The sequence below is a fragment of the Amphibalanus amphitrite genome, unplaced genomic scaffold, assembly GCF_019059575.1.
Source record: "Amphibalanus amphitrite isolate SeventyFive unplaced genomic scaffold, NRLGWU_Aamphi_draft 001600F_arrow, whole genome shotgun sequence".
NCBI lineage: Eukaryota > Metazoa > Arthropoda > Thecostraca > Balanomorpha > Balanidae > Amphibalanus > Amphibalanus amphitrite.
Window position 1 is genome coordinate 63,924 of NW_024883093.1, and position 20,128 is coordinate 84,051.

A 20,128-nucleotide genomic window follows, 5' to 3' on the forward strand; every position below is an offset into this window, starting at 1 on the left:
TGCAATTTGTACCCTTGACCTGACCTTGACCTTGACCTCAAACTTTAAATTAAGTACATGTTTTTAGTAGTTCGTGATGAGAGCTTTCGATTGGCGTTTGAATTTTCCAAATCGGACCATTAGTTTGGGAGATAACAGGGGGGGGGGTAAAATTTACCCCCCCCCAGCCCCGCGCGTTCGGCTGGAGACCCCAGCCCCGCGCGGGTTAAGTATGGGCATGGCAGGCTGTCAAATCATTTGACAGGACTCCGACCTCCGTTCGACATTAGCCATAATGCACTGTCTGCAACATGAATATCATGATACTGCAATCATTTTCATGAAGCATTACAAAATTGGCATGTCATGTCCACTGCAATTTGGTCATATGGAGCGAAATGCAAACACGTGTTAGGGTTTAATATGGCAAGTGCAGTTTGCAAATAAATCTATGCGTCAGACGCATCAAATTGGTATGAGCTTATGACAGAGCAGAGCGTGGTTAGTGGTTACTTTTTTAGTAATATTTATTATATTAAATTTAATGTGATCGCTTCACTTCAACGCATTAGCTTGCATCGCAGTGCACCAAGGGTGTCACATCAACCGTCTATTACTCTGAACTCTGCACTCTGCAAATACGTTATCCATGCTGCAATGATGCATGCATGTTGCAAACTAATAGTTCGCTGATTTGCCGCTAGGTTTGTGGACGATGGTGTTGGATTGAGACAATAGAGACTCTCTGAGTGTGAAGTATAAAGACCAAGGACCATTGGACTTTTACATAGATAAAGACGAGATTATCTTTGCAATAGAGCAGCCAGTGAGCCTAACTACAGACACACAAGCGGAGCATGTTTCTGTAGTGTGCGTACTCGTGGTTCTTGAACACTGACCAAGTAAAATGTTTTAGCATCATTGTTGCAACTGCAAGCGGCATACCAATCGACTGGTACGTTCGTTTTATCTACTCTTGCCAACAATAACGTACTCTTCGGCTCTGTCGAGCAGTAGGCGAACCAATGCAACGGTAGAGCTAGAAGGTGGTGGTGGTGGGGGGTGGGGGGAGGCTAGATGGGCCGGGGGGGGCAGGCGGGTGCGCTTCGAGTGTCGGCATTGGCGCATTAGCTCGGGAGGAGTCAGCTGTATTCTGGAGGCCCTGTGAAGGCTGCCAGGTCAGGCCGAGCCAGCCGGACGCGGTTCGACGCCACAGTTGGCAGGCATTCTGTTCTGAAGGTGAGTGGGTTATGGATGGTTGTGCGCAACGTTTTTCCCAACGAAACGTGTGGCTAAAGGCTAATCCTGTGGCGTGGAGTGTAGTGGAACTGTGAGACTTCTATTTGGTGTGGGGGCTCTACAGCGGTGATTATACGAACGGAACTATCGCCCTCCGTTGAATTCATTTTGCACGATTTAAGCCAGTGTGTTTCCCAGTGGAGCGCTCGCGAGCGGGGTCTGACGGGATTCAACAAGGTGAAGCTATTCGTGTTATGCACATAGCTCGTCCTACCGAAAATAAAAAGCTATACGAGTGAAGGTGTGAGACACCGAAGTGTAGCGGGGAGTTCTGGGTTTCAACATCATCTGTCTACAGAAGTCCACAGTTGTGACAGAGCCTTGTCTTCGCTCCAGCGCTAACCCACGGAGAAACAGCGGGAAATAAATAAGGTAAGTTAAGTACAAACGACCTACACCCGTTTCGTTTCTCTTTTGTTACAGTGAAAGGCTGAACATCAACCTTTCTTAAGATCTGTTCATGGAAGCTATTTTGTTTGGCTCCATTCATTAGCACATAATGATGAACATTTGTTCCGACCGGCCGGTTTTAATCGCGTATGCCGCTTTTCAGATTGTCTTTAATAATATAAATGCAGAGACCGAATGTTTGCAGGTGTGCTGTGAATGCTTGGTTGTCAAATTACCTTAAACGCTGACCATGGATTTATAGCTACAGTATACCGATCAAAGGCGTGGTGGACGTCGGATATTTCACAATGACTCGACACAATGAGTGACAATATGTCGCGCATTACATTCCTGCAGAGACATTCCTGTCATTTATTACACGGGGCAGCCCAATGACTCACAATAATCCAATGGCTATTGTGATTTGGTTAAAATATTACAGCGATCACCGTAAAGAAGACTGACTCATCAAATTATATTATTTCTAATGTTTCCTTAAATTTTATCCCTCGGAAATTTTTATCTCTACTGATTCAGAAGGCGCAGTCGGCAGCGGCCGCCTGACCTCCGACTAGGGAAAAAGGGGGAGATCGTCGGGGGGGGGGGTGAGGGGGGATTGGTACCAGGATGACCAACTTCCGGTCCCGGTGACTAACACGTCCTCTTAGGAAACTGAGGGCAGATTGGTCAGCTTGTTGTTCGAGGCTGGCAGAAAAGCTTTGTGCTAGGGCGGAAGAGATAGTCCTGGGGCAGTCCCATGTCTGTAGCCCAGCAACGACAACAAGAAAGAACTTGCTCTCCAAATTTAGGACGGTGATAGTTCAGGTCTGTGATTCAACGTAAATGCTAGAAAACATGTACATTTCACACTTATTTCACTGGGCTAAATTTGTAGTGAAATGTTAAAACGTTTTTCTTCAAATTATTTGGTTCAATTTATATCGGATTTGATAGAATTATGCGGAGACATGTATAGGTGTTTGAACTACATAGAGCCGAATTGCCCACAGCATTCCAGCGATATATGGACGAGGTCCAAACCACACCCACCTCCCAGGAGCTCACCCACGTTATCATAACAGACTAGAGCTGCGCAGTGCGCATCCAATGACCTGTTATGATAACGTCATTCTTTAGGCACCGGATGCTTTTTAATTTCACTCCACAAAAACATGGGGCTACTAAAAGTATTTAAAGTGTTTGTTATTTAAAGTTTTCTCATCATTTATCATGGACGCATTTGCAAGCAAAGGATCATCATAAAGCATAATACTCCGCTTCATGGCTATGCATATTGCATATGCTGGGAGATATACACCTTGTTCTATGTAAATTTGGATAGCTAACAAGAATCTTGTGCCCAGAAAATCATACCTAATGTTGACTCAATGACCAACTTGTGAGTGACTAGCCTTCGTAGTGCGGCCAACTTAGTATTAGGATGAAGTGTGAACTGTAATACGGATAGATACTTTGGGGAGGTGTCCATCAGGGGCTCCGCCACCGTTGGGAGGGGGGGGAGGTGTTAGGGTCCGAGTCGCCAAATCATTTCACTTCCGTAATGCAGCCTTATGTATAAGGGAGTGCACTTTTGGGTTGGAGCTCCCTACCCCTCCCCCATCCTATATCCTGCGGAGCCCCTGGTGTCTACATAGATCTGCGTCGCTGTGAACCCGTCCACCCTGCACCCAACGACATTAAAGGGACCCTCCCACCTTCAAAAAAGTTAATGAATTGGCATGAAAGTGATGTCCCTTGGTTCAGAAAGAGCAAAAACGAATATCTACCAAATTTCACCGAAAAATATTCACTGGTTTTCAAGATATTAGGCTTTTACTTTTGTTTACTTATTGGGACCTCCCCTGTTACTAGCGACTTTTTTGGAAGCAATAATTTGGCAGCCTTAAAGTGCGGCAGACGTTGCGCGCAAAGCAGCGTATACCACCACGCGTTAACGATGGTTTTAGTCTAAGATTTAAAAATCGTTAGATCTCCGCTGACGTCACAAATTCTAAGGGGGCATTCCAATGCATTAGCCCCTTAGAATCCGAAAACTGCAAGTTTGAAATTCCATATCTTCGAATTAAAGCATTTTTCGATGTTGTGAGTGCCCAAACCGGTATTTGCAGGCCATGGCCACCAATTTGGCTATCTCAACTCAAAACTAATGTTAAGGTGGGAGTGTCCCTTTAAGTGCCAGACTCCGTTCGACACCAGCCAATGTCAATCCTCTACATCGATGACCAGTATATCACCGAGCTGGCTCATCCCATATAGAAGGTCACCGCCGCACCAATCCCAAAACATCCAAACTCACAGACCCGTGACGGCCTCAGCACTGCCGGCATCCGCGATCAACATTCAGGCATGCAGCATCTACCGAGAAATTCAGCATCATCTGCGGTCTGCTCTGCAGCTGCACCCGACCCCACCTGCACCTGCACTTCTCCCCTCTCCCTTCCCCTTTCCTCTCTCCCCTCTCCCTCACCTCCCCTCCCTCTCCTCCCCTCTGCCGCCCGGCCGCCCGGCCGCCGCAGCCCTGTCGCGCTGGGACACTCCTCTAAAGATGACGTCATCTATGTATGATGTGACGTCACAGACGGCCGTGCCGTGCTCGCCGGACCTCGCTGGGCGAGCGGCAGTCCGGTTTGAGTGACCCTGGCGCCGGCACGGGTACACTCAGCTGTGTGCCGTGAGCAGACTATCACGGGCAACGCTCGTGAACGTGTACCGTGAGGAAGACCGTCGTGAGGGTGAAGACCGTCGTCGGCTGCGTCGCATCGTTTCCGACGAGTAGACGTCGTGAAAGGAATCCGAGGCGGAAGCAGAGAATCCGGGAGTGTCAGACTGTGCCGTGAGACGGTAGTTGATCGTGTTACTCCCAATCGTCAGTAAGATCTTTGAGTTCGCCATTTGATCAACTAACTCCGGGTGGAGTTGATCATCTGATCTCATCTTCAGAAGCTCACATCAGGCCAGCTCTGTGTTTTGCATCACAGTCGTGCCCAGTTGAGCTTACCACCGTCGTTGTGGTCGCAGCTTTTCATATCGTGACTTTTATCGATCGGGACGGTGGTCACGAAACAAGTCTCGCCGCTCGCCGCGCCCTGTGCTGGACCATAGCCGGGTGCACTGACGTAAAGAGACACCAGTGAGGTCAACGAAGGGTCGGAAGATCGGAACGTGAAGATTGTGATAGTTGCAGGACAGTTGCAACCGCTGTGAGAACTGTTGCGGAGTATTGGCTGGTGATCGATTTGAAATTCAAGCCGTTGTGACCTCCGTGACCTTTCTCGAAGTGACTATGTCGCAGCAGGTTGACCCGAATGACCCGCGTGTGCGTCAGTTGGTCTACAACAAGTACCGTGATATGTTAGGGGCGTGTCACGGTCGCAGTAACGAGATGGTGGGAAGAGCGCCTCAGGGCAAGGCGGTGATTCAGGACAGAGGCGTTACAGAGCAGATCAGAAGCATGGCGTGAGTAGGGAGGGGAGAAGGGAAGGGGTGGGGGAGAGAGGGAGAGAGAGAGAGAGAGAGAGAGAGAGAGAGAGAGAGAGAGAGAGAGAGAGAGAGAGAGAGAGAGAGAGAGAGAGAGAGAGAGAGAGAGAGAGAGAGAGAGAGAGAGAGAGAGAGAGAGAGAGAGAGAGAGAGAGAGAGAGAGCTTGGTGTCAGTGTGCAATGCTCATGAAGCTCAAGGGGACTCCCTAGGTCTTGTAATCGTATCATTTACATGGAGTGCTTGTTCGAGTGATCTCAGCGGCAGCAATGCTCCGAGAATGCGCTCTTATCTATCGCTCGAATTCTTCTGAACCAGACACTTCATGCTATTATATCAGCCCAACGAGCAATCCAAACAAGACAAAATGGTGCCTCTCCTTGGCACCATAAGCTTTTCCCATCCCCCAACATCAGTCTGTCCCCATTCCCGATGAGTATGGATGTATTCCCCCATAGCGGCTCCGCAACAATTTTTCCCAGCCATCCGATTTGATGGTAACATCGCTTCGAATTTAAAATCACACGACATTTCCAATCGTTCTGTCTCCTGTAGCCCGGTTATCACCGAAATGATACCGAACTAATGTGATGTGTGTATGTACTGTGTGTGAATAGCGCATGTGTTGGGAAAGGAATAAGTAGTCACTGATGACTGATGACTATAATCTAGCGCTTGGAATGAGCACCATTGTATTATTTGTAGATCTGCTGGATTTATTGTTGTGTTGTACCGCGACCGAGGCTTAGACATTTTTACCTCATTACACCGGACATTCAAGGAATAAGTAACCTTACGTACATGTACTTACGTTCACAATGCGACTGAGGGCATGCTCGTTGCTCAGTGCTCATTGCTCAAGCAATATGCAACATGTTGGATTGCATGATTTCACTGGTGTTAGAACACACAAGCTGAATGAATGAACACATACCTATATTTGGACTAAACAATGGCCCGGTCAATGTAGCCTCTTATCTATGCAACAGGTAGCGTGTTGTTTAAACGTTGTTACTTTGAACAGTGACAATGGTGCTCATTGGATAATTGATATACAGCTGACATTCAATGTCGCCATACGGATTTTGGACTTATTTGAAAATGGCATTGCCTAGCAGCACGGGTCGTTCAAATGGGCTCGAAGTATGCTGCTATTAACTGGGACTCGAGGCTTCATACAAATTAGCTTGACACTTTTTATATGCAGCAAAATATTTGTATCATTTGCTAATAGTTATCATGTGATACCAGAAAATAAGTTGAGAGAGTTTTGGAGAAAAAAGAAGATTTTAGATGTCTGTCATGCTCCCTAATCATTCATCCATCGCTCATTTTTTGTTTCACAGGCAACAGAAGACCAGTGCCCAGTCATTGGCCACCGGTGCCACCCCACACACAAACGGCTCAGCCGTGAACGGTTCACACGACACTCCGGTCACGGGCGTACCGCCGCCGCCGCCGCCGCCGCCGCCGCCCCCGCCCCCGCCCGGAGCACATAGGCCAACAGCTGAGGTGAGAAAGGACGCCCGCTCACCGGTGAGAGCGTGTGAGAGTGGCTGATTGAGGGGGCCGGGGGGAGGGCTACAATGGAGGTGTTGCTATGAGCGATGATGGGAAGTTTTGTCATGGTAACAATTTAGGACGAGGCTGCAGCTTTTTATTATTAGATCATTTTTAAGTCAGTCATTTAATTATTTGTATCGTGCATGCCTTGCTATATTTTCTTTGATTTTTAATTGTTCCATGTTTATGCAATTTCCGAGCAAACATCTTCCATGCCCCAGGTGCACTCCCAATTCGACGCAGACTCATAGTCAACGCTACAACTTTATTTCCTCTTCATCTATACCCTGTTTGATATAGGGCACCTCATATCAAGGCTGGGGAAATGAACGGGTTTGTCCCTGCTATCTATGACAGCTGCGCAGTGCGCTTATCAACAATTGGTATAGGGACACTTCAGTGCTGTTTGCAAAGTCCCCAAGGCCCCATCCGCTTTTAGCTTCTAACGCATGGACCAACCGGGTGTCGACATCACTGGCGTCCTTCCGTTTGGAGAGGGGGAGGGAGGGGGAGGGGCTCCGCCAGACGCCGGGGATGAGTCATTCGGGTACCTCACGTGGTCCTCGCCTCCCCAACGATAAACGAGCTGAGTCAGGCGGTCTGATTAGACAGACCACGACTCTGAGTCACACTGGAGTCAGATGGGTGACGAATCAGCTGACAAATCAGCTGACTGAGCTGAAAAGCTGAAAAGGTGGCGTGCTTTTTTGGAGACCTCCTCTGGTGTCAGTCATTGAACATCCCCCCGTCGTCGCATCTAGGCCATTAGAATGCGCGGAAGAAGCCATTACGATAAACACGAGGGTCATATCATGTTTATGAAACCAACACTTGAGAGTCGGGGATTTTAGGAAGTGCATGAGTGGTAAAGCTTGAGCTGCACTTGAAACATTCACTCGCTTCACTGATTCCGCGTGCTTTGAGCGCGGACGGGAGGAATAAGACTGTCTTCAGTCAATTGCGGAGCAGTTTTTTTAAAGAGATGATTGGGCAGTGAGAGTTTTTTTATTCAGCATAGGAAAGGGCCTAAGATTACTCTTTTTTCATTTGTATGATGTTTATGATTGGTAACGCCGCCTTCTGTTTATTTTGTTTTTGCTCTCGTCGAAGAATGCATAGGTAGTGGGTAGAATTGCAAGTGGGTGCCTCTTACTGCTCGTTCATACGATGAGTTACTAATGCTGATTTATTTTAAGATGGTCTGAATCTTCTCGCTGGGAGCCGCTCTGCCTCTCGTCTCCCCCCAAGCGGCTATTTCGCTGTTGGCACCGCTCCTCCCTGTGGAAACGAGGCAGGGTCGTCATGCCTCGATGGCTCACCGTGTATGTGCTTGGCAAGTGTCCGAGGGGATCCAATGGGTGGATATCCATCTGGTAGATATTTGGGGATCCTGGGTCAGATTTGTCATCACATCAAATAACAAGTGCATTACCACGATATGCATTTTCCGACTGATAACACGAAAAAAGTTACGTACCGGCCTACTTTTTTCTCGTTTCATCGATTCACCTACCGTTGCTTACATTTTGGGTAATCATTCCATTTTTACATTGCTATTTATACCTATCTCCCACGTGGTATTTCGTAAACAATCTAAGAACAGTTTAACGAGCCGGGTAACTTGCCCAAGGCCCTCTAACCAACTTACCTATCCGACATAGTTTCTCACTTTTTCCCACACACTCACACCAGTTTTCTCACACGTGACTTCAGCTCGTCGAGTCGGGATGATTACACGTGCTAACATGGCCCAGGCACCGCCGATCTATGGTGAGATACGAGGCGATTCGGCGCCGCTTCTTACGGTTGAGCTAATGCCAGCCGGTCTAGATTTGATGAAACATGACACTTGTGTCAGTGTCGTGTCGGCATGACCCGTGTGTCATGTGTCGTGCCAATATGACACTTTTCTTGGTATCGTTTTGGTATTGGGGCCTTGATATCTCATTGAATGCTTGATCTTCATCAAGACGCCGTTTTCTTGTGTTTATGAAGCATAGAGATTGAGGTGGGGTTTACTTGTCTCTTTGAGATATTCAGACAAAAAAAAAACACAAATCTAGCATTTCATCCAGCTCCCCTCAATATTTGACTTTGAGCCCACATGTCCGTGGCTCAGTCATAGAGCCAGTTCTGTTCCCATGCAGTCAGTTCTGCAATGAGAAATGGCCCCAGCGCCCCAGCTGCAGTGCTGTCAGCGCCTACCACAAAATCCGCTTACCCGCAGATTCAGACCAGGGCGCGAGCCTTCACGCCACGGATAATGGAAATTCCGCACAGCAAGCGTCGAGATTAGAGCGAAAATAGATGAAAACTGGAATAGTTTTGCATGTCAGGGTCAAAGCGAGGCGCTTGGAAACGGTGAAAAATGGTAAGACGCTGACTTCGGTCATGGTTGCATTAGTGCTGGCTTTAAAACCAACTTGTGAGTAAATAATGTCTGTTTAACATATAGCTTCGGTACCTCTAATATTTTGTTATTATTATTTTAATTTGAGCCTGACTCGCCAGATCTTAGCATCATTTGAAAAGGATACGTTAGTCGCAGCGTTTCGAATCTGGCAGTTTCGCGCATTTGTTTGCGATCAGCCGTATACCGGCCAGGTATTCTAACTGTTTGGCACCAGTTAAACGGCAAGTGGGCTGGGCAGCGACTCGAAACTGGCAGACCCGAGTCTGATTCAGCCTGTCACCTCACAAACACGTGTGTCACATCACAAACACGTGAGTCACCTTGTCACAAACACGTTTCTCTGCTCACAAACACGTCTGTCCGCGTCACATGTGGGCGTTAGGAACAGATCACACGTCGGGGTTTTAACACGCTCCGTCCGCTGACAACACACCGACCAGCAGACCGCACGTCTGTCCGGTCACCAGTGACGTCACAAAGGACACCTGCTGACGTCAGTGATGTGCGTGAGTGGGTGGCGCAATGTGGGCGACAGCTGTCAGGCATCCGAGGTTTTTGTCATCCAGTTCAGATGATTCGAGTTAGTTCCCATAACGGTATATTAGCCGGAAATATGACGTTGATACGAATGACATCTTCTTTTGTGGACTTTCTGACACGTCTATGCTGTTATACATTACATAATCAGAGCGCAGAGGTGAAGCCAGTAATGTAATTGACACCCAGAATAGACTCATAAATCTACCTCATGACTCGGTTCAGTAATCCAGCGGTGCATTTTCCTGGGGTGGGGCTGCCATTACCCGAGTCACGTGACCGTTCCGCATTCCTCAGCCTGGCGATCACGTGATAGACGGATCATGCACCGTGTGGTGTCACGCCATGCTTATGAGAGATGATTCCCAATGAGGAATGGAATATTTCCGGCGCGCTGAATGGGTTTTATCTGAGGTGGCATCGTTGTGTTCCAGATATATGGACTCATTGTTTTGAGATTGTTATGTTTCTATTTTAAGGCTTAAACACTTCCTCCATATAAGTAAAAAATGGATAACGCAAATGCATGCATAGGTGCAACATCTCCGTAACACATCCCAGCTATTCATCTTGGTATCGATACCGGTATCGATACCTACCCAATTGTTGGGCGGTACTGGCTCGTTACACGCACGCAAGGCGTGACTCACGATGCTCTACTTCCGTTCATTGCATCTCGGTGTTCTACTTCCTCGGGGCCACGCGCTCGACAAAGCGTGTGCTGGAAGTTTCCTCCGTTTTTCTTCTACGCATGCTGGCAGGCGCGGCCCTGGACTGACTCCAGTTGACCCAGGAATGTGCCTCTCTCCCCCTCTCTCTCCCCTCTGCCTCTCAACCCGTGCCTACATCGGCCGTGACATCAAGGTGTTGTTTTCTCCACCTACCTTTTCGTTCCTCTCTTTCTCTCTCTCTCTCTCTCTCTCTCTCTCTCTCTCTCTCTCTCTCTCTCTCTCTCTCTCTCTCTCTCTCTCGCTCTCGCTCTCGCTCTCGCTCTCGCTCTCGCTCTCGCTCTCGCTCTCGCTCTCGCTCTCGCTCTCGCTCTCTCTCTCTCTTCTCTCCTCTCCTCTCCTCTCCTCTCCTCTCTCCTCTCTCTCTCTCTCTCTCTCTCTCTCTCTCTCTCTCTCTCTCTCTCTCTCTCTCTCTCGACCCGTGCCTACCTCGGCCGTGAGCACCAGCGTTCTGTTTTTCTTCCCGTCCCTCTTCTGTGTGCCTCCTATCGCGTTTCCACTTCCCGGCAGTGCACGGATGACCTTCGACCAAGCTTCACGTGACCTTTTGTGTCGTGAGCCTCCGCATCGTGTGATGTAGTGGACGACAGACCGCGCGCGGGCCTGCGTCACAAATACGGATCGCTGGTTCTACGGAGAAAATACGACCGGGGAGAGGCAGCGGCATTGACGGCTGTTGTGCAGGGTTGACCTCGATAGGTGTTCGGTGACCCAGGAAGTTTGGATGAGGATGGAGATGCGGAAGAGCTCGATGCTGCTGTCTTAGCGGCATGTTTTTCTTGAATTTATTTTTTTCCAAGACAAGCTGCATCTTTCGTTCATAGATGCATGTAGTTTTGCCATGACATCTTATCGGACAAACATGAAAACTGTGTCTGTCCGAACTATGAAATAATGTAACTGCATGTTTCCTCATCTGCAAACACCAAAATGCACCCGCGTCATTCCACTCGTTGCATACAAATTTACTAGCATTGCTCCGGCCAAAACACTGCATCAAGATTCCCATCAGGTACACCTCCGTCCGCCATATTGATTGCACGTTTAGTTGCACTTCACTTGTGCGCAGCCTGCAATTTTGTCATCAATTGCCCTCGAGAGGTTCGGAGATGCAGGCGAGCCGGAGATCATTGACTTTTGACCCGTTAATTGAGCTGTGACGTCACAACTGGGTGTGACGTGACGTCACCTTTTGCTGATGTAAATTGACTTCCTTGCTGACTAGCTTTTGCACTTTTTCATTGAAACGCTTTCATAGGAACATCGATATGCTGTAAGCTGTTATTTCTCATGTTTTTTTTGCACATAGACTGTTATCCATCGGCTGGTATTTTTTATTGTTCCTGTTTATGCATTGTTCAGCATGTGATGAAAACGTATGGCTCCCATCCCATAGTCTCGACCAATGACCTCACACCAATGTAGCCAATCCGACTGGAGGGATCGGCCAAATAGCATAATCGCTGGTACGTCATGCACGAAATTAGGCTGCTGATATGGGCAGTGTGGTAGACAATGCAAACATTATGCAGTGGCGGATCCAGGCGGCATTTAGGGGAGAGCATATGTCACCGCGGCTTGACTGCTAAGTGGTGGTAACCAAATGGAAAGTCAGTGCATTTTTTACGGAGGCTGATCTACGCTTCTTTAGTAGGCATACGACATGTGAAGTTTTTTGTTTCATATTTATTTCCAAAATTCCATTCACATCTATGGTAGGCGCATTTATCTATCTTCACCTTCACCAGCCATGTTGCCTTGGAAACCATAGGCGGCGGAACGGGGGGGGCACCGGGGCACCGTGCCCCCCCTTGAATTCTGCAAGGGGGGCACCAATAGCAAGGTGCCCCCCCCTTAAATTTGATGTATTAGTACTAGGGGCAGATTCGGGGAAAACTCCAAGGGGAGGGCCATGAATCGAAGTGGTGCCCCTACCTATGCCCAAAATTAAAACCTCAACGGATTTCGGCCACTTAATTTTGGTGGTGCCCTATTTTCAGTTTTTTTATTTTCTTTATTTTTGGTTAGTCATGTGATGACTAGTGCCCCTGCACCTGCTAGGCCGCTGATGCCCCTGGAAAGACTGTGGTACCTACCTACCCTGCCCCTGACAAGCCTACGGTGGGCCCTGACATGACTTAGGTGCCCATGGGCCCTGACAGGCCTGTGGTGTCCTTGCTAAGCCTGTGGTGTCCCTGGGCCTTGGCAGGTTTGTGGTGCCCCTGTTAGAACGCAGGTGCCCTTGACAGGTTTGTGGTGCCTCTGACAATCCTAAATTGCCAACGACAGGCTTGTCGTGCCCTTGACAGGCCCATGGTGCCCTTGCGAGGCCGGTGGTTCCCCTGCGAATCCGATAGTGCCCCTGGCAGGCCTCTGGTGCCCCTGGCAGGTCTGTGGTGCCCCTGGAAGACCTGTAGTGCTTTTGCTAGGCCGATGGTGCTCCTGACAGGCCTGTGGTGCCACTGACAGGCCCGTGGTGCCCCTGCTAGGCCTATGGTACCCCTGGCGGGCCTGTGGTGCCCCTGTCGGCTGTCAGGCCTGTGGTGCTCCTGGCAGGCATGTGGTGACCCCAGGCCCTAAGTCATGACCCATGTGACCTCCACCCTGGGATTCGCCACTGATTAGTACCATGCGATGGCTTCTTGGTAATTTGTTACATGTAGGATTAATGGAATTTATCAAACGAGAATAAGGAAGAGACAAACACATAGGTACTTGGGGATCAGCTTAAAGTTAACCACACATACGGGCAGGGGTGTAATTTTCCTAAAATGATTGTGGGTGCCCAGCTGTAGGGGCGCCCGGCGCCAGGCCGTTTTGGGGCGCGATAGATATTCTTTATGTGGGAGCCTAAATTAACACCGAATTTGATAACATTGCTAGCCGAATGGCGCTTCAAGTGACGTGTCTGACTAAGCAAATACACGCTTAAAAGTGGAAACTGACCGGAAGGACGTAAAAAGCTGTAGAGGGCGCCATCCAGTAGGAGGGGCACCAAATGTGGAGGCACCAGACGGTTACGACTTACGAGGGCGCCGTGAGACGATGAAAAGGGCGCCATTCTCTTGGGAGGGCGCCGAGTGATTGAAAACGCTATGTGGTCCAGGGGCGCTAAGAGGCCAGAAGGGCGCCGCACAGTCAGTAGTGCTACGTTGGTGGGGACGTGGGGACGCCAGATGGTTACGAGGGCGCATTGAGATCATGAAAAGGGCGCCATTCTCGTAAAAGGGTGCCGAGTGATTGAAAACGCTATATGTGGTTCAGGGGCGCTGAGAGGCCAGAAGGGCGCCGAACAGTCGAGGGATGCACGGTGAACAGAGACCTAAGGACGCGAGACGGTCAGGAGGGCGCCGTTAGACCATGAGAATGGCGCGGTGCTGTCAAAAGTGCGCCATTCTCCCAGAAGGGCGCCGAGTGATTAAAAACGCTATATTATCCATGAACGCGAGACGGTCAGGAGGACGCCGTTAGAGCATGCGAAGGGCACCGTACTCTCGAAAGGACGCTTGCAGCCTTGTAAAAGACTTGTGGGTGCATTTTCATCATTGTGTGGGCATACATAATTCAGGATTGTGGGTGCATATGCCCCCACAAAGAGATATAAAATTACACCCCTGCATACGGGGGTGAACTGCCATTTTCGTTTAGTAAAAAATAAAATTAAAAAAAATCATCGTGTCAGGGCTGTGACGAAAAATAAGTGGCCTAAATCCGATGAGAAAACAGGATTTGGGGGTACCCTAGGTTTGGCTCCTTGAGCCATGGTGCCCCCCCTTGTCTCAAATCGTTCCGCCGCCTATGTTGGAAACGTCTTCTTATAACGGCCACCTGGTTGAAGCTCCCGGCTCTAGTCCTAGCGTAGTTCCGTGAGCCGGCATACATTCCCAAACCACTGCAGGCGCGAACCGCACCCTCCAAACCGTCCGCTAACGCCAGCCCCAGGCGCTCGAGCGCTTATCTCAGTACCACGCAGCGGCCGCCGGCCGGCGGCGTAGCTGATGACGTCACGTCCGAGCTCCAGTGACGTCATGCAGCGACCGGAAGCCGAGTTTCCGGCGAGAATTTCCGGCGCTGCAGTGGACCTCCTGGTCTGAGGAGAGATAAAACTGGTCAGCGAGATCGCCGAGACCTCTGTAACGGTGTAAGGTGACGGCTGGATGGTGGACATTTTAGGGTTACTTTTTGTCATACCCAACCCAAGTAGTTTTAGTTCAAGTCATACACGTCCGTTGCATTGTTCTCTATATAGATTGCGTTGCAATATGTCTCTCCAATTCGCCTTTTCGTTTTAGTTGAGGTGCTGCCTGTTCTGCTCGCTCAGGCCGAGTTCAAAGCAGAACATGGTTTTAAACTTTTGTCAAAAGTTCAACATCTCCTTGCATCGAACATTTTATTTTAACCCTCGCCCCAGTGGGGGGGGGGGGCATATGTTACCACCCTGTCGCGTTTTTTGCGTGTGAATAAAAAACCGCGGCGCGTAGCGCCGCGCCGCTTGGGTTAGCTTTTGGTACATCAATTTTGGACAATGTGTGAAATTTTTGACCCCAGGTTATGTCAGGTCAGGTCACCAGGTCAAGTTAACTGACCAAGCCTAAAAAAAGTTTGCAATCATGTCCAGCCTGCAGTGTTTGTCAGAAAGGTTTCAAACTTAGTGGGTTGCATGCTGTTATGGGCGCCTACAACTTATATATCTCGGATTTTTTATATCCGTGACCTAAGGTCAGGTCAGTGGCGAAACCTTTCCATTACAAGTCAATGGAAAAAAATGAAAATGCCTCTAGATCCGTGTGTACGCATCGGAACAGTCCAAATATTTCAGAATCACAATGATTTAGTCCACTCGTGATGACCAAGGTGTCATTTTTGCTGATAGCCTCTAGACAGGTCATCCGAGGTCACTTGAGGCTACAAACAGTTTTTTGCCAATAACTCGCGATTGGAAAGAGATAGAACGCTGGGGATGGTCTCATTGTGTTTGCCTTGTTGAGACGCATCGACTGATATGCAACATGACCTTTTCCGGTAAGGTCATGACCTTGACCTGAGGTCAAATTTTCAACTTGACCTTTCAAGGTCAAATTATAGTTCATTCGACGTGTCTCGGCGAGAGGAACACGATTCTGGCAATAGAAATGTCGTGGCTTTTTGTAGTCGAAAGTTATTGTCGAAAAACACTTTTCGTAAAAACAGCTATTTTTGGACTTTTTGCCCTCTGGAGGCCAAACCGTTGACCTGAGGTCAATATTGATAATGACCTTTTCAAAAGAAGAGTTTAAAAGCTATCGATTGCTTTTCCCTGCGTTATTCTAGCTACCATAGTTCCTGAGATAGCGGCATGTTTTCTGAAAAATATAATGACAATTGGCAAATTTTGACCTTTGATGACCTCTGGTGACCCCAATACTGCTCTAAGGTGAAAAATGACCGAAATACTTTCAAACGTACGCATTGAGAGCTATCGACTGCTTTTTACCGCGTCTTTCTAGCCCTCTTAGTTTTTGAGTTAGAGGTGGGTGGTAACATATGCCCCCCCTCACTAGGGCGAAGTTGGCTGAGACCGCCACTGGGGCGCGGGTTAATAGTATACCTTGTCAATATACAAACGGTATACTAAAGCAGTTATTGGCGTTGGTCGGACATTCTGAACCGTGATACACTAAAGCTGCAAATGCAAGCACCTATACCTTTATGGCTTGCGGCTCAGAATTACGTGATGGATGCACAATTCCACATTGAGTGGCATGTGATGCCTGAGTTAGTATGATGACACATCGCTTACGAGGACAATTGATAACACATAATGACTCCTGATGATAACTATCATCTCACGATGAAAAATAGATGACACCGTGTCCGAAAACCGCCCATTTGGGTACTTGGCAAAAAAACACCCATTTGGGTATAACTTGGCTACCTCGATTATGGCAACATAACCGGTCATGACAAATGCTGCGGCTTGAGAAGGCGAAATACCAGACTGCAGTACATGCTACCTTCCCGCAGCCTTTCCCACGGTCACGTGATCACGACATTCCCTTTAGACGTTTGTGGTTGTGGTTTGCGACTGTCCAGAGTGGTTTTCTTGACCTTGATGCTGCTTTGCATGCCGACACGCTCTTTCTGTCCAAACTCCAATGAATAATGAATGGTGCCCGTGGGCGGATATGAATGAGTAGCTGGAATCAAAATTCGCAGAGATACAACTAACCGACCGCACTTACGGTAAAAATTTGATACCATTGTTTTACCCGAATCTTATTCAGCTTCTAAGTTTGTGACAATAGGTGCATCAGCTATTGTGCTTGTTTCCCTAGTTTAACCCGCGCCCCGCGGGGGGGGGTGTTTGAACACCCCCCCCCTTGCGGTTTTTCGCGAATATCTCAAAAACGGCGGCGCTCCGCGCCGCCGTTTTTGGTACACCTTATCATACATCAATTCTACACATGTTGTGAAAATTTCAGACCAAGGTCATTCAAGGTCAGGTCACCAGGTCACTTGAAGTGACCTCACCTCATAAAAAGTTTCAATGTCTGTCATAGCTACACCGAGTGACCGATCGCTTTGAAACTTTCAGCGATTGCTAAGAGCAATAGCATGTACAAAATGTATATCTCAGAATTTTGATATCGATGACCTAAGGTCAGGTCAATTTTGCGACCTCCCCATTATAAGTCAATGGGAGAAAATTGAAATGTGCCTCTTTTGGATGAAAGACATTATAAACACTCCCAAACACCGAATTACAAGTGGTTTAGGCACACTGAACTTGAAAATGGTGTCCGTGACCCTTGTTTATGCCCTGAGGTCATCATAGGTCACGAATGGTATCTAACAGTTTTTCGCAAATAACTTTTGATAGAGGCATGCTAGAGCGATAAAAACGACTTAGATGTGTTCAGCACGATGATACGGATCGACTGGTATGCAACATGACCCTTTCCGGTCAGGTCATGACCTTGACCTGAGGTCAAATTTTCAAGTTGACCTTTCAAGGTCAAGTTATATTTCATTCGATGCGTCTTGACGAGAGGAACACGATGCCGGTAAAAGTAAGCTCGTACAAGGCTTTGGTCAAAAGTTATTGCATAAAATCTGTTTTCGAAAAAATCGGCTATTTTTGCAGTTTTTGCCCCCTGCAGGCAAAACCGCTGACGGTAGGTCAAATCTGAGAGAATTACACAGAAAGGGCGTTAATAGGGCTATCGAATGCGCTTTTCCGCGGCGCTGTAGCTCTATTGGTTCCCAAGTTATGCGTTGGCTTCTTGGAAATTTTCGACATTCGACCTGGAAATCGGCGAAATTTTGCCTTCAATGACCTCTGGTGACCTGACCTTTGACCTGACCAAAAAATTGACCGAAGTGATTTCGTCATTATTTTTTACGCTCTTTCGAACGCCGCCTTCCGCGTATCGCTACGTGGCCCAGGAGCCGAGTTAGAAGGGGGGGGGGGTGTTCAAACACCCCCCCCCCCAGCAGGGCGTGGAAATCCAGGACCCCCAGCCGGGCGCGGGTTAAGATCCACTGCGATCATAGCTAACGAATCATATTCATAATCCACTGCGTCCACTGTTGCGTTCATAACTGCCAAAGTTTCAGTCGTTCAAACGATCGCACGCGGTTTTGCTACAGACGCCTACGTCCCACATTATCAGTTACAGTGTCATATGCCATTTACCGCTGCACTCGACCAGTGGCAGATCCAGGAGGAAGGGGGGGGGGCGTTTGGGGCAAATGCCATCCCCTCCCGCAGTGCCCGAAACCGAGAACATTTTGTGGTTTTTCGAGAATAAAAAGAAAACAAAACAACTTTTGTGAATAAAAGAATAAAAAGTTTGTTGTAAACTGCTCAGTATTGCATGAGAGATCGAAATCCGGGGAGTTTTTGTAAATTGGAGAAGCTTTTTTTGGGGGTGCCCCCTGCAGCGTCCAAGCCCGCCTTTCTGGATCCGCCCAGATCCGCCAGTGCACTCGACTGCAGTTTTACTGCGATAATTCCATCACGACACGTGCGCTATCGCACCGTTCGCCGCGCAGCCATGACGCAGTCACAACAGCCACATTCAGCACGAGGCCAGTCCATTTGCATATTCAGTGATGTTTGCTGACTACATTTGCTCACTGCAGCGCAGATAAAACATGGACGGGTGCATAGACCGGAGCGCTGCAGGAAAATCCCCAGACGTTTTGCCGATGGATAGCTAAAATAAACTGTAAACACTGCACACAGCAAGCACACCAAGCAAACGTGCTTTGATGTCTATACCTAGTGGTCCTATAGACCTGGCATTGGAAGCTGGATGTGAAACCAATTTTTTCGTGGCCATTTATACACATTGGGAATTGGGACACGTAAATGGCAACGGGACGGTTGAGTATACAATTATGCATGAATACTACATAGATGAAGAGGTGAACAAATAGTAATGTGAACGAAATTCAGCCGTGCATTTCTTTTGATATGGGTATTTAATATTTACGTTGTTCGAAATACAGTGTAACACGACAAATAACTTATTGTGACAGGTGACGTTCAGTTCGCTGTTGGTGTGCCGTCGAAAATAAACACGAGAAGAAACTCGCTGATATGACTTTTATTGGTCACTGATACCAGTATCACTGTCATCGATATCACTATCACTACTCACACACGGAAGTTTCGAAATCAAAATTCCGCGAACAGCGCATCCTTGTTTATCGAATTTTTGTTTAAATATTTTTGAACGCGATATTAGCTGATATCAAGTTTTAAATGTGGCCTTAGGTGATCTGGAATTACAATTTTTGCTTGCTCAACGTGGAAAGTGTATCATACTTTTGTGGCAATATATTCGATGTTTATCGACCGTGGAAGCCATGACACGCAGCTGCAGACGATTTCTGGACTGTTGACGACCTTCTACGCGACCGAGTACCGACGAAAACCGTCCTTCACTGTTGCCTACCATCCTCACTGCCGCAGGCAACCAACGTGAAGCAGTCCACTCACACTACACTTACACTTATTCCACTTAAGCACTGTTGTTTACTGTCGCCGACTGCCGCTTGCGGTGTGGTGCGCCACAGACATACTCCGACTGTCGCTAGAACCGTCGCCGACAGTCGCTCACTGCTGTATACCACATAAATACACCGCTCCACTGTCACTGTCGCTAACTGTCGCCCACTGTCGTGTGTTACCGACATTCTCCCTACTGTCGCTAGCTATCGCTGACTGTCGCTTAGTGCTGTACAGTAGGTCTATTAAAAAAGTCCCCAGCACCAGTGGGCGCTGCCTTCGCTGAGCCGAACCCCCGTCTGCCTGTCCCATATCGCGCCGGGCTCAGGTCAGGTAGGGTCAGCGGGACCGCTCGGTCCGGCCCGCGGGCGGTGGACGGGCGGCCGGTAACGCTTTCCGCCAGCCAGCTGTAGAATCCAACAAACGGGACGGCCACCGCTCAGCGCAGCGAAACCGGTGTTAAAGAATGGCAGTAGATGTTCATGGCCACAATGATTATGAGATAATCATTGTTAGCCCGTGCCCCACAGGAATGCCTAGACTCTCACTGTTGGAGGGGAAATGGGGATTGAGCATCATTCTTATAACTCAGCTTTGGGCATTTAAAAGGTATTCGAAGTAGCGTCAAAAGTAGCAAAAAGAAAAAAAAATACTTCAGCCAGTTTTGGATCGGGTCATAGCCAGAGGTCATGTCACTAGAGGTCATCGATGGTAAAATTTTGCTTAGA

General features: G+C 48.3%; 1 protein-coding gene across 5 annotated transcripts in view; it reads left to right on the forward strand.

Moving 5' to 3' along the window:
• Positions 1 to 1,191: 1,191 nt before the first annotated feature.
• The window catches only part of LOC122374083 (mucin-5AC-like), a 65,989-nt gene continuing 47,052 nt past the window's right edge, over positions 1,192 to 20,128 (forward strand). For 4 of the 5 annotated variants that reach the window (XM_043352627.1, XM_043352622.1, XM_043352623.1 and 1 more), the window contains exons 1-2: positions 4,306 to 5,145; positions 6,511 to 6,676. In XM_043352627.1, the coding sequence (XP_043208562.1) occupies positions 4,973 to 5,145; positions 6,511 to 6,676 (339 nt within the window). In that variant the 5' untranslated portion in view covers positions 4,306 to 4,972. Of the gene's footprint in view, positions 1,651 to 4,305; positions 5,146 to 6,510; positions 6,677 to 20,128 lie in introns of those variants that run through there. The other variant, XM_043352626.1, reaches the window with a different exon arrangement.